This window comes from Oncorhynchus gorbuscha, linkage group LG08 (assembly GCF_021184085.1).
Source record: "Oncorhynchus gorbuscha isolate QuinsamMale2020 ecotype Even-year linkage group LG08, OgorEven_v1.0, whole genome shotgun sequence".
NCBI lineage: Eukaryota > Metazoa > Chordata > Actinopteri > Salmoniformes > Salmonidae > Oncorhynchus > Oncorhynchus gorbuscha.
In genome coordinates, this window is record NC_060180.1 from 73,667,343 (window position 1) to 73,683,035 (window position 15,693).

The 15,693-nt window shown below is 43.1% G+C and overlaps 1 protein-coding gene across 2 annotated transcripts in view; it reads left to right on the plus strand.

The window, feature by feature from the left end:
* The first annotated feature begins 2,426 nt into the window (after window positions 1-2,426).
* LOC124042175 (alpha-amylase-like) overlaps window positions 2,427-15,693 on the plus strand; it is a 33,852-nt gene continuing 20,585 nt past the window's right edge. The window contains exons 1-2 of one of the 2 annotated variants that reach the window (XM_046360574.1): window positions 2,427-2,445; window positions 7,247-7,425. In XM_046360574.1, coding sequence (XP_046216530.1) covers window positions 7,255-7,425 — 171 coding nt within the window. In that variant the 5' untranslated portion in view covers window positions 2,427-2,445; window positions 7,247-7,254. Of the gene's footprint in view, window positions 2,446-7,138; window positions 7,426-15,693 lie in introns of those variants that run through there. The other variant, XM_046360572.1, reaches the window with a different exon arrangement.

Sequence of the window (15,693 nt, forward strand, 5' to 3'; positions counted from 1 at the left end):
AAATAACAAATATCCTACTCCTGACTCAATGTACAGAAGGTAGCACAAGTACAGTGCCTTGCACAGTGCCCTCGTTTTTCCTATTTTGTTGCATTACAACCTGTAATTTAAATAGATTTTTATTTGGATTTCATATAATGGACATCTACAAAATAGTCCAAATTGGTGAAGTGAAATGAAAAAAATAACCTGTTTAAAACAATAATAAAAAATGATAAACTGAGAAGTGGTGTGTGTATATGTATTCACCCCCTTTGCTATGCAGCCCCTAAATAAGATCTGGTGCAACCAATCACCTTCAGAAGTCACATAATTAGTTAAATAAAGTCCACCTGTGTGTAATCTAAGTGTCACATGATCGGTCAAATGATCTCAGTATAAATACACCTGTTCTGAAAGGCCCCAGAGTCTGCAACACCACTAAGCAAGGGGCACCACCAAGCAAGCGGCACCATGAAGACCAAGGAGCTCGCCAAACAGGTCAGGGACAAAGTTGTGGAGAAGTACAGATCAGGGTTGGATTATAAAAAATATCTGAAACTTTGAACATCCCACGGAGCACCATTAAATCCATTAATAAAAAATAGAAAGAATAAAATGACACCACAACAAACCTGCCACGAGACCAAAACTCACAGACCAGGCAAAGAGGGCATTAATCAGAGAGGCAAAAAAGAGACCAAAGATAACCCTGAAGGAGCTGCAAAGCTCCACAGCGGAGAGATTTGTCTATAGGACCATTTTAAGCTGTACCCTCCACAGAGCTGGGCTTTACAGAAGAGTGGCCAGAATAAAATAAACAAAGATGTTTGCCAAAAGGCATGTGGGAGACTCCCCAAACATATGGAAGAAGGTACTCTGGTCAGACCTTCCAGCAGGACAATGACCCGAAGCATACTGCTAAAGCAATACTCGAGTGGTTTAGGGGAAACAATTTAAAAGTCTGGGAATGGCCTAGTCAAAGCTCAGACCTCGATCTAATTGAGAAACTGCGGTACACCTACAGCACCCGATTTCACAGGAAGGCCATAAAGATCATCAAGGACAACAGCCACCCCGAGCCACAGCCTGTTCACCCCGCTATCATCCAGAAGGTGAGGTCGGTACAGGTGCATTAAAGCTGGGACAGAGAGACTGAAAAACCGTTTCTATCTCAAGGCCATCAGACTGTTAACCAGACACCACTAACTGGCCCGCACCCAGTACCCTACCCTGAACTTCAGGTCAATGTGACTAACCTTTAACCACTTTAGTCATGTTTACATACTGTTTTATCCTCTTCATATGTATATACTGTATTCTGGTCAAGGCCATCCTGTTCAAATATACTACATATTCTATCCACGTATTTTACAGATATACGACATATTCTATCCACGTACTGTCCATGGGGCGGCAGCGTAGCCTAGTGGTTAGAGCGTTGGTCTGGTAACCGAAAGGTTGCAAGATCGAATCCCCAAATTCCCCCAAATGTGTCATTCTATCCCTGAACAAGGCAGTTTAACCCACTAGGCTGTCATTGAAATTAAGAATTGTTTTCTTAACTGACTTGCCTAGTTAAATAAAGGTAAAATAATCATCTTTATACACTATTTATTTGATATTCAAACAAAAATACTATGATTTTAGTTTATGGTGTTTTATGAATTGTACACAAAAAGAGAAGTTTATTTTTTTATTTGTTTTTACTGTAAGCTATTTATATACTCCTGATAAAGCTACACTCCAGTTACTGTATATTTCTCTGAACCTGATAAAAAACATGTCAAGGTCAGTCAGAGAGAACCTAAGCCCTGGTTATATAAGCACGACCAACTACTGTAGTTGTATGTCACGAAAAACATGAACACAAAGTCATGGTGAACTTCACTGTTGGGTTGAGCCCCCTGACATTTCTCATTTCTATCAGAATTGGCATGTCATCTCGAGTATAGTGTTGTTGGTTGGAAAACCAGTACACACACACACACACACACACACACACACACACACACACACACACACACACACACACACACACACACACACACACACACACACACACACACACACACACACACACACACACACACACACACACACACACACACACACACACGGCAGATGACTATTTCAAGCCATTCTAAATCAATACATCCTAAACACTATGAACACAAAATTAATATGTCTGTCTATAACATCTCTATGATCTATAGGTACATTTATCTATACACTTGTAGTTTATAATCGCTGTACATGTTAGATGTTGTTTTTTATTTTGTATTATATTGACAGTGAGATGTTCCTTCCACTAGATCAAATGTTGCAATCTCAGATATCCAGTTCAGCTATTGATTTTATAGTGGCAAAACAAATGCTAGCTCTGACAAACTGTTGCACCATTCACTGGCTATTTAGCAAATATTACAATATATCTCGGTTCAGAGATACAGAGCTATACACAAGGTAAGGTTGCAGCTGAAATGACTCAGTGTTTCCTTTTTTTGTAAGAATATTTAACATAGCTTTCATGACCTTAACTCTAGGTGCTATGTAAAACCTAAAAGTATCCTTTGGCTGTCCCCATAAGAGAACCCTTTGAAGAACCCTTTTTGGTTCTGGTTCTGGGTATAACTATTTTGGGTTCCATGTAGAACCTAAAAGGGGACAGCCGAAGAACCCTTTTTTTAGTTTTTTTCTAAGAGTGTAGAAAAGGCATCTGTGTCCCTGCTATGAATACAAATCACACAAAATCTCTTACAACCATCATCAATTACTACTGTTTTTTTTGCTACTTGAAACACAGTGTAGTATTGTCGCATATTTTGTCTTTTTGTTGAGGGTTTATATCTAGAACCCTCTATGTAGGGTTCTTCAAATAACTCCCTGTAATATGGTTCTGCCTAGAAGGGTTCAACCAAGAACCATGTTATCATTTAAAGGTTCTTCCTAGAACCGTCTATGAAGGGTTTGTCGTGTATTTGCTGTCATTACATGTTGTTATTTTATTGTTATTTTATCAAATCAATTCTCAATGTGTAATTGTTATTAAGTGATTACGTTATTACGTGATTAAACTAATAATGGTCAACTTAATTAACTAGGAAGTCGGGGCACCATGGAAAATGTTGTCTTACAGAGTTATAATTTTCCGAATATAACTCTTCAGATATTTTAATATCTGATCGATTAGTCTCATTAATGTATTATTATTACGTTGATAGTCTCATTCCAAAACGTTGTTAAATTCTTGGTCATCTGCACGAACATAAATTATGAATCAGCGAAATACAAATTGGCTTAATTTTTTATTTACTAACTAATCAAATCACAGAAAAACATGAAACCACACACAATTAGTACATTGGGTTGCTTCGTGATACAAAGAAAAGTCCCTGGTGGACTAAGTCGATATCAAATTAAATTTCAAATCAAATTATATTTGTCACATACACATGGTTAGCAGATGTTAATGCGAGTGTAGCGAAATGCTTGGTATGACAACTTGGTAAAAAATAAAAATAAATATAAATAATATAAATAATAATAAATAATAATAATAATAATAATAATATAAATAATAATAATAATAATAATATAAATAATAATAAATAAAATAAAAGGAATGGGAAAGAGTGGGAAGAGACAAATGGATACACTAGACACAGTCTATAATTATATACATTTAAATGTTAATCCTTTGCACATGAACAGCCGCTCATTAGAGAATAATTGCAATGTATATATATTTACACCTGTATGTCGTTGTTGTCTTCTCTGTTGGAATCTCGATCGTCCGGTAGGGTTCATCTGAGTCTCTGGTTAACTTTCATTTAAGTCTTTTGTGGTTGTAGGTGGTTAGAATGGGTACTTCAAAGTTCCATTCAGAAATGTTCTCATAGACAGATGCTTCGGCGGTTGTCTGTATTCTCGTTCTAGACTTATGTCATTTCTAGCTGCAGACTAGTAATTATAGATCTAAGATTTGATCTTATTCTGTAGTGAATGATAGTCTCAGAGTTGAACCATTTCCATCCGTGTTGCCAATGCTCCACGTGGTATCGTCTTGTCCTTTGGTAGAGTTGTAGTTTAAACCACTGCACACACCAGCTTCACCCGGCATGTTTTGGTCTTAGAAATTCAACAATTTGCAACCATAGCTTGTGTGGTCTGGTGGGAATTTCATCAGCAGTGGGTTTTATCCATTTCAGTAGAAAAGGGAGGTTCCATGAAGCCGACGTAATGTCTATGCTCGCGTTGGCTTGACCATTGATTTGGTTAACTTTATATGAAAAACCCATACTTTAATTTAGAAGGTTAAAACCTCTAAATGATAGGGGGCAGCATTTTCACTTTTGGATAAATAGCGTGCCCAATTTCAACTTCCTGCTACTCATGCCAAGAATATAAGATATGCATATTATTCATAGATTTGGATATAAAACACTCTGAAGTTTCTAAAACTGTTTGAATCATGTCTGTGAGTTATAACAGAACTTAAGTAACAGGCAAAACTTTGAGGACTAACAGTTCAGATTTTTTTTGTTGAGGTATCTCTCTTTTCAGTGAGATGTCACTGGGAAACGATTTTTCTTAGGAGCTTGTTTTCAGTTCCTACAGCTTCCACTGGATGTCACCAGTCTTTGAAATTTGGTTGAGGTTATTCCTTTGTGCAATGAAGAAGTACGGCAATATTGGAATTGGGTAACACTGTTAAGAGTTGCGCAAGATTTGAAAAGTGGTGTTGGTTTGTTGTCGTCCTGTATTGAAAACCGATAGACCAGTCTTCAATTTGATCGTTTATTAATGTTTTAAAACACCTAAAGTTGTATTACAAAAGCAGTTTGAAATGTTTTTGCAAAGTTTACAGGTGACTTTTGAAATATTTTGTAGTGACGTTGCGCAAATTGGAAGCTGTTTTTTTCTGGATCAAGAGCGCCAAATAAATTGACATTTTGGATATGTATGGACGAAATTAATCTAACAAAATGACCATTTATGATGTTTATGGGACATATTGGAATGCCAACAAAAGAAGCTCGTCAAAGGTAATGCATGTTTTATATTTTATTTCTGCGTTTTGTGTAGCGCCTGCAGGGTTGAAATATGCTACTATAATAGCTTCTTATGCTTTCGCAGAAAAGCCTTTTTCAAATCTGACATGTTGGCTGGATTCACAACGAGTGTAGCTTTAATTCAGTATCTTACATGTGTGATTCAATGAAAGTTAGATTTTTATATAATTTTAATTTAATTTGCCTCGCTGCATTTTACCTAGCTTTTGGCCAAGTGGGACGCAAGTGTCCCCTATCCTACAAGAATTAATTAACATCACATTACATCTTTTCAAAAATAGTTTCAGGTTTAATCACATATGTTTCACAATATTTAGATGTAAACCTGACAGCTGGGAAATGTACACTTTAAGAGATATAGTTATGTGTGTTTCCTGTCCTTCATGAGGTCACCAAATGAAACACACTCATCATAACTGTCCCTTAAGCGTCCACAGACCATTCACACATTCCCAAAAGCAGGAACGCTGTTTAATTAGGACTTTAATTAATTAGGAGTTTGTGGTCTTCCATTGTTCTTTCTAGGCTCTCTACCTCCATACTGCATGGCAGTTTCTACCCTGCATTTATGACCTGAGGTACTAAACCTGGTTTAGGAGAGAGAGTGAGAGAGGGGGGGGGGGGCAGCCATGATCTACACCCAGAAAGGCCCACGTCATGACAGGTTCTACCAAGAGCCACGTTATCATCTAAAGGTTATTCCTAGAACCATCTATGAAGGGTTCTACTAAGAACCATGTTATCATCTAAAGGTTATTCCTAGAACCATCTGTGAAGGGTTCTACTAACAACCACGTTAACATCTAAAGGTTATTCCTAGAACCATCTATGAAGGGTTCTACTAAGAACCATGTTATCATCTAGTTATTCCTAGAACCATCTGTGAAGGGTTCTACTAAGAACCACGTTAACATCTAAAGGTTATTCCTAGAACCATCTGTGAAGGGTTCTACTAAGAACCACGTTAACATCTAAAGGTTATTCCTAGAACCATCTGTGAAGGGTTCTACTAAGAACCACATTAACATCTAAAGGTTATTCCTAGAACCATCTGTGAATGGTTCTACTAAGAACCACGTTATCATCTAAAGGTTATTCCTAGAACCATCAACGATCCTTTTTATCTTTGGAGGGGTATTCATTGAACTGTTCCACCAGCCTTTCCCAATCTAATTATTTATGACAATACATTACATATATCATTAAGGCCTTTCTTTGAGAGAACCTAGTTATACCCTAACAGGGTGGAGTTACAGGCAACAAAAGGCCTGAAAGTCACATTATATTGGCTTGCAAAGTGACGCGTATATCCTATTGGAATCCAGACAGAATTTAGGATATCCAACAAGTGTAATTGTTAATTTACCTGCAATCTTCGTTCAGAATGACAGCAAGAGTAGAAAAGATTGACTTCTGACCCTAGCTCAATCATCTAAACTGGGTCAACCATCTCAGTAATGGGTACAAGAAATCTAACTACTAACAGATTGGATTAGTTTAGAAAACAATGTTATTTTTCTTTGTGTAGCATAAAATTAATAAACAAATCAATGTACATGCAAAAACACACATATTACTGTGAAACAAACAATTCTGAGAATCTCCCTGCAATATATGATATATGGTTCTATGTAGAACCCTTATTGCCTTCCAACAAATTATCAAATAACCCTTTCTTCCAGAAATAGTTCTAAGAATGTTAAAGGTTCTATGTAGAACCCTTCTTGCCTTCCAACGAATTATCAAAGAACCCTTTCTTCCAGAAATAGTTCTAAGAATGTTAAAGGTTCTATGTAGAACCCTTTGCCTTACAAATAAGCCTTGTCTTCCAAAAAGTGTTCTTCAGATCAAACCAGTTCTTGGTAGAACCCTATCCCTCAGCAAAGAACCCTTTTTTCTTAGAATGTAATTCAGGTAAAGTAGATCTCCGTATGCCAGGGGTATTTTTCACTCTTCTATTTGTGGAAAGAAAACTCTGTAGGTTACTTCAATCGTGAGTAAGACTTGACACCACACACCTGCTTTTACACTGCCCTTGACATTGTAGATAAAGACATGTGGAATCTTTACAGAAACATAATATGCCCTATCATTGGCCATAGCGTGAATGGTCAGACGTCTACACTCTGTATATATACCTGGTGTCAACTCTCCAGTTTGTCGTCTGATTCTTTTTTTTATATCTCGACCAGGGATAGACATGATGAGGTATCTAGTTCTGTTGGCCCTGCTGGGGCTGAGCCAGGCTTTCAACAACCCCCATGCCAAGCACGGCAGGCAGGCCATCGTCCACCTGTTTGAGTGGAAGTGGAACGACATCGCGGCTGAGTGTGAGAGGTTCCTGGCTCCCAAAGGATACGCTGGAGTTCAGGTATGTACTGTTGGAGAATGGAGTAGTTTTTATTGTTTAGGTCAACTGGTCAAGAAAAACTCCATCCCCAGGGTATATACTAATATACTCACCATGGTTGTTGTTCTCCTACCCCAAGGTTTATCCTACTGTACTCACCATGGTTGTTGTTCTCCTACCCCAGGGTTTATCCTGCTGTACTCACCATGGTTGTTGTTCTCCTACCCCAGGGTTTATCCTACTGTACTCACCATGGTTGTTGTTCTCCAGGCCCAGGGTTTATCCTACTGTACTCACCATGGTTGTTGTTCTCCTACCCCAGGGTTTATCCTACTGTACTCACCATGGTTGTTGTTCTCCTACCCCAGGGTTTATCCTACTGTACTCACCATGGTTGTTGTTCTCCAGGCCCATAGTTTATCCTACTCTACTCACCATGGTTGTTGTTCTCCAGGCCCAGGGTTTATCCTACTGTACTCACCATGGTTGTTGTCTCCTACCCCAGGGTTTATCCTACTGTACTCACCATGGTTGTTGTTCTCCTACCCCAGGGTTTATCCTACTGTACTCACCATGGTTGTTGTTCTCCAGGCCCAGGGTTTATCCTACTCTACTCACCATGGTTGTTGTTCTCCAGGCCCAGGGTTTATCCTAATATACTCACCATGGTTGTTGTTCTCCTACCCCAGGGTTTATCCTACTGTACTCACCATGGTTGCTGTTCTCCTACCCCAGGGTTTATCTTACTGTATTCACCATGGTTGTTGTTCTCCTACCCCAGGGTTTATCCTACTGTACTCACCATGGTTGTTGTTCTCCAGGCCCAGGGTTTATCCTACTGTACTCACCATGGTTGTTGTTCTCCTACCCCAGGGTTTATCCTAGTGTACTCACCATGGTTGTTGTTATCCATGCCCAGGGTTTATCCTACTGTACTCACCATGGTTGTTGTTCTCCTACCCCAGGGTTTATCCTACTGTACTCACCATGGTTGTTGTTCTCCTACCCCAGGGTTTATCCTGCTGTACTCACCATGGTTGTTGTTCTCCTACCCCAGGGTTTATCCTACTGTACTCACCATGGTTGTTGTTATCCTCCCCCAGGGTTTATCCTGCTGTACTCACCATGGTTGGTGTTCTCCTACCCCAGGGTTTATCCTGCTGTACTCACCATGGTTGTTGTTCTCCTACCCCAGGGTTTATCCTACTGTACTCACCATGGTTGTTGTTCTCCTACCCCAGGGTTTATCCTACTGTACTCACCATGGTTGTTGTTCTCCAGGCCCAGGGTTTATCCTACTCTACTCACCATGGTTGTTGTTCTCCAGGCCCAGGGTTTATCTTACTGTATTCACCATGGTTGTTGTTCTCCTACCCCAGGGTTTATCCTACTGTACTCACCATGGTTGTTGTTCTCCAGGCCCAGGGTTTATCCTACTGTACTCACCATGGTTGTTGTTCTCCTACCCCAGGGTTTATCCTACTGTACTCACCATGGTTGTTGTTCTCCTACCCCAGGGTTTATCCTACTGTACTCACCATGGTTTTTGTTCTCCTACCCCAGGGTTTATCCTAGTGTACTCACCATGGTTGTTGTTATCCAGGCCCAGGGTTTATCCTAATGTACTCACCATGGTTGTTGTTCTCCTACCCCAGGGTTTATCCTACTGTACTCACCATGGTTGTTGTTCTCCTACCCCAGGGTTTATCCTGCTGTACTCACCATGGTTGTTGTTCTCCTACCCCAGGGTTTATCCTACTGTACTCACCATGGTTGTTGTTATCCTCCCCCAGGGTTTATCCTGCTGTACTCACCATGGTTGTTGTTCTCCTACCCCAGGGTTTATCCTGCTGTACTCACCATGGTTGTTGTTCTCCTACCCCAGGGTTTATCCTACTGTACTCACCATGGTTGTTGTTATCCTCCCCAGGGTTTATCCTGCTGTACTCACCATGGTTGTTGTTCTCCAGGCCCAGGGTTTATCCTACTGTACTCACCATGGTTGTTGTTCTCCTACCCCAGGGTTTATCCTACTGTACTCACCATGGTTGTTGTTCGCCTACCCCAGGGTTTATCCTGCTGTACTCACCATGGTTGTTGTTCTCCTACCCCAGGGTTTATCCTACTGTACTCACCATGGTTGTTGTTCTCCTACCCCAGGGTTTATCCTAATGTACTCACCATGGTTGTTGTTCTCCAGGCCCAGGGTTATCCTACTGTACTCACCATGGTTGTTGTTCTCCTACCCCAGGGTTTATCCTACTGTACTCACGATGGTTGTTGTTCTCCAGGCCCAGGGTTTATCCTACTGTACTCACCATGGTTGTTGTTCTCCTACCCCAGGGTTTATCCTACTGTACTCACCATGGTTGTTGTTCTCCTACCCCAGGGTTTATCCTACTGTACTCACCATGGTTGTTGTTCTCCAGGCCAAGGGTTTATCCTACTGTACTCACCATGGTTGTTGTTCTCCTACCCCAGGGTTTATCCTACTGTACTCACCATGGTTGTTGTTCTCCAGGCCCATAGTTTATCCTACTCTACTCACCATGGTTGTTGTTCTCCAGGCCCAGGGTTTATCCTACTGTACTCACCATGGTTGTTGTTCTCCTACCCCAGGGTTTATCCTACTGTACTCACCATGGTTGTTGTTCTCCAGGCCCAGGGTTTATCCTACTCTACTCACCATGGTTGTCATTCTCCAGGCCCAGGGTTTATCTTACTGTATTCACCATGGTTGTTGTTCTCCTACCCCAGGGTTCATCCTACTGTACTCACCATGGTTGTTGTTCTCCAGGCCCAGGGTTTATCCTACTGTACTCACCATGGTTGTTGTTATCCAGGCCCAGGGTTTATCCTAATGTACTCACCATGGTTGTTGTTCTCCTACCCCAGGGTTTATCCTACTGTACTCACCATGGTTGTTGTTCTCCTACCCCAGGGTTTATCCTACTGTACTCACAATGGTTGTTGATCTCCTACCCCAGGGTTTATCCTGCTGTACTCACCATGGTTGTTGTTCTCCAGGCCCAGGGTTTATCCTACTGTACTCACCATGGTTGTTGTTCTCCTACCCCAGGGTTTATCCTACTGTACTCACCATGGTTGTTGTTCTCCTACCCCAGGGTTTATCCTACTGTACTCATTATGGTTGTTGTTCTCCAGGCCCAGCATTTATCCTACTGTACTCACCATGGTTGTTGTTCTCCTACCCCAGGGTTTATTCTACTGTACTCACCATGGTTGTTGTTCTCCTACCCCAGGGTTTATCCTACTGTACTCACCATGGTTGTTGTTCTCCAGGCCCAGGGGTTATCCTACTGTACTCACCATGGTTGTTGTTCTCCTACCCCAGGGTTTATCCTAATGTACTCACCATGGTTGTTGTTCTCCTACCCCAGTGTTTATCCTACTGTACTCACCATGGTTGTTGTTCTCCTACCCCAGGGTTTATCCTACTGTACTCACCATGGTTGTTGTTCTCCTACCCCAGGGTTTATCCTACTGTACTCACCATGGTTGTTGTTCTCCTACCCCAGGGTTTATCCTGCTGTACTCACCATGGTTGTTGTTCTCCTACCCCAGGGTTTATCCTACTGTACTCACCATGGTTGTTGTTCTCCTACCCCAGGGTTTATCCTACTGTACTCACCATGGTTGTTGTTCTCCTACCCCAGGGTTTATCCTACTGTACTCACCATGTTTGTTGTACTCCTACCCCAGGGTTTATCCTACTGTACTCACCATGTTTGTTGTACTCCTACCCCAGGGTTTATCCTACTGTACTCACCATGGTTGTTGTTCTCCTACCCCAGGGTTTATCCTACTGTACTCACCATGGTTGTTGTTCTCCAGGCCCAGCGTTTATCCTACTGTACTCACCATGGTTGTTGTTCTCCTACCCCAGGGTTTATCCTACTGTACTCACCATGGTTGTTGTTCTCCTACCCCAGGGTTTATCCTACTGTACTCACCATGGTTGTTGTTCTCCTACCCCAGGGTTTATCCTACTGTACTCACCATGGTTGATGTTCTCCAGGCCCAGCATTTATCCTACTGTACTCACCATGGTTGTTGTTCTCCTACCCCAGGGTTTATTCTACTGTACTCACCATGGTTGTTGTTCTCCAACCCCAGGGTTTATCCTACTGTACTCACCATGGTTGTTGTTCTCCAGGCCCAGGGGTTATCTTACTGTACTCACCATGGTTGTTGTTCTCCAGGCCCAGGGTTTATCCTACTGTACTCACCATGGTTGTTGTTCTCCTACCCCAGGGTTTATCCTGCTGTACTCACCATGGTTGTTGTTCTCCTACCCCAGGGTTTATCCTACTGTACTCACCATGGTTGTTGTTCTCCTACCCCAGGGTTTATCCTACTGTACTCACCATGTTTGTTGTACTCCTACCCCAGGGTTTATCCTACTGTACTCACCATGGTTGTTGTTCTCCAGGCCCAGCGTTTATCCTACTGTACTCACCATGGTTGTTGTTCTCCTACCCCAGGGTTTATCCTACTGTACTCACCATGGTTGTTGTTCTCCTACCCCAGGGTTTATCCTACTGTACTCACCATGGTTGTTGTTCTCCAGGCCCAGCATTTATCCTACTGTACTCACCGTGGTTGTTGTTCTCCTACCCCAGGGTTTATTCTACTGTACTCACCAAGGTTGTTGTTATCCTCCCCCAGGGTTTATCCTGCTGTACTCACCATGGTTGGTGTTCTCCTACCCCAGGGTTTATCCTGCTGTACTCACCATGGTTGTTGTTCTCCTACCCCAGGGTTTATCCTACTGTACTCACCATGGTTGTTGTTCTCCTACCCCAGGGTTTATCCTACTGTACTCACCATGGTTGTTGTTCTCCAGGCCCAGGGTTTATCCTACTCTACTCACCATGGTTGTTGTTCTCCAGGCCCAGGGTTTATCTTACTGTATTCACCATGGTTGTTGTTCTCCTACCCCAGGGTTTATCCTACTGTACTCACCATGGTTGTTGTTCTCCAGGCCCAGGGTTTATCCTACTGTACTCACCATGGTTGTTGTTCTCCTACCCCAGGGTTTATCCTACTGTACTCACCATGGTTGTTGTTCTCCTACCCCAGGGTTTATCCTACTGTACTCACCATGGTTTTTGTTCTCCTACCCCAGGGTTTATCCTAGTGTACTCACCATGGTTGTTGTTATCCAGGCCCAGGGTTTATCCTAATGTACTCACCATGGTTGTTGTTCTCCTACCCCAGGGTTTATCCTACTGTACTCACCATGGTTGTTGTTCTCCTACCCCAGGGTTTATCCTGCTGTACTCACCATGGTTGTTGTTCTCCTACCCCAGGGTTTATCCTACTGTACTCACCATGGTTGTTGTTATCCTCCCCCAGGGTTTATCCTGCTGTACTCACCATGGTTGTTGTTCTCCTACCCCAGGGTTTATCCTGCTGTACTCACCATGGTTGTTGTTCTCCTACCCCAGGGTTTATCCTACTGTACTCACCATGGTTGTTGTTATCCTCCCCCAGGGTTTATCCTGCTGTACTCACCATGGTTGTTGTTCTCCAGGCCCAGGGTTTATCCTACTGTACTCACCATGGTTGTTGTTCTCCTACCCCAGGGTTTATCCTACTGTACTCACCATGGTTGTTGTCCGCCTACCCCAGGGTTTATCCTGCTGTACTCACCATGGTTGTTGTTCTCCTACCCCAGGGTTTATCCTACTGTACTCACCATGGTTGTTGTTCTCCTACCCCAGGGTTTATCCTAATGTACTCACCATGGTTGTTGTTCTCCAGGCCCAGGGTTATCCTACTGTACTCACCATGGTTGTTGTTCTCCTACCCCAGGGTTTATCCTACTGTACTCACGATGGTTGTTGTTCTCCAGGCCCAGGGTTTATCCTACTGTACTCACCATGGTTGTTGTTCTCCTACCCCAGGGTTTATCCTACTGTACTCACCATGGTTGTTGTTCTCCTACCCCAGGGTTTATCCTACTGTACTCACCATGGTTGTTGTTCTCCAGGCCAAGGGTTTATCCTACTGTACTCACCATGGTTGTTGTTCTCCTACCCCAGGGTTTATCCTACTGTACTCACCATGGTTGTTGTTCTCCAGGCCCATAGTTTATCCTACTCTACTCACCATGGTTGTTGTTCTCCAGGCCCAGGGTTTATCCTACTGTACTCACCATGGTTGTTGTTCTCCTACCCCAGGGTTTATCCTACTGTACTCACCATGGTTGTTGTTCTCCAGGCCCAGGGTTTATCCTACTCTACTCACCATGGTTGTCATTCTCCAGGCCCAGGGTTTATCTTACTGTATTCACCATGGTTGTTGTTCTCCTACCCCAGGGTTTATCCTACTGTACTCACCATGGTTGTTGTTCTCCAGGCCCAGGGTTTATCCTACTGTACTCACCATGGTTGTTGTTATCCAGGCCCAGGGTTTATCCTAATGTACTCACCATGGTTGTTGTTCTCCTACCCCAGGGTTTATCCTACTGTACTCACCATGGTTGTTGTTCTCCTACCCCAGGGTTTATCCTACTGTACTCACCATGGTTGTTGTTCTCCTACCCCAGGGTTTATCCTACTGTACTCATTATGGTTGTTGTTCTCCAGGCCCAGCATTTATCCTACTGTACTCACCATGGTTGTTGTTCTCCTACCCCAGGGTTTATTCTACTGTACTCACCATGGTTGTTGTTCTCCTACCCCAGGGTTTATCCTACTGTACTCACCATGGTTGTTGTTCTCCAGGCCCAGGGTTTATCCTGCTGTACTCACCATGGTTGTTGTTCTCCTACCCCAGGGTTTATCCTACTGTACTCACCATGGTTGTTGTTCTCCTACCCCAGGGTTTATCCTACTGTACTCACCATGGTTGTTGTTCTCCTACCCCAGGGTTTATCCTACTGTACTCACCATGTTTGTTGTACTCCTACCCCAGGGTTTATCCTACTGTACTCACCATGTTTGTTGTTCTCCTACCCCAGGGTTTATCCTACTGTACTCACCATGGTTGTTGTTCTCCTACCCCAGGGTTTATCCTACTGTACTCACCATGGTTGTTGTTCTCCAGGCCCAGCGTTTATCCTACTGTACTCACCATGGTTGTTGTTCTCCTACCCCAGGGTTTATCCTACTGTACTCACCATGGTTGTTGTTCTCCTACCCCAGGGTTTATCCTACTGTACTCACCATGGTTGATGTTCTCCAGGCCCAGCATTTATCCTACTGTACTCACCATGGTTGTTGTTCTCCTACCCCAGGGTTTATCCTGCTGTACTCACCATGGTTGTTGTTCTCCAGGCCCAGGGTTTATCCTACTGTACTCACCATGGTTGTTGTTCTCCTACCCAGGGTTTATCCTACTGTACTCACCATGGTTGTTGTTCTCCTAGGCCCAGGGTTTATCCTACTGTACTCACCATGGTTGTTGTTCTCCTACCCCAGGGTTTATCCTACTGTACTCACCATGGTTGTTGTTCTCCAGGCCCAGGGTTTATCCTACTGTACTCACCATGGTTGTTGTTCTCCAGGCCCAGCGTTTATCCTACTGTACTCACCATGGTTGTTGTTCTCCTACCCCAGGGTTTATCCTACTGTACTCACCATGGTTGTTGTTCTCCTACCCCAGGGTTTATCCTACTGTACTCACCATGGTTGTTGTTCTCCAGGCCCAGCATTTATCCTACTGTACTCACCATGGTTGTTGTTCTCCTACCCCAGGGTTTATTCTACTGTACTCACCATGGTTGTTGTTCTCCTACCCCAGGGTTTATCCTACTGTACTCACCATGGTTGTTGTTCTCCAGGCCCAGGGTTTATCCTACTGTACTCACCATGGTTGTTGTTCTCCAGGCCCAGGGTTTATCCTACTGTACTCACCATGGTTGTTGTTCTCCTACCCCAGGGTTTATCCTGCTGTACTCACCATGGTTGTTGTTCTCCAGGCCCAGGGTTTATCCTACTGTACTCACCATGGTTGTTGTTATCCAGGCCCAGGGTTTATCCTACTGTACTCACCATGGTTGTTGTTATCCAGGCCCAGGGTTTATCCTACTGTACTCACCATGGTTGTTGTTCTCCTACCCCAGGGTTTATCCTACTGTACTCACCATGGTTGTTGTTCTCCAGGCCCAGGGTTTATCCTACTGTACTCACCATGGTTGTTGTTCTCCTACCCCAGGGTTTATCCTGTTGTACTCACCATGGTTGTTGTTCTCCAGGCCCAGGGTTTATCCTGCTGTACTCACCATGGTTGTTGTTCTCCAGGCCCAGGGTTTATCCTACT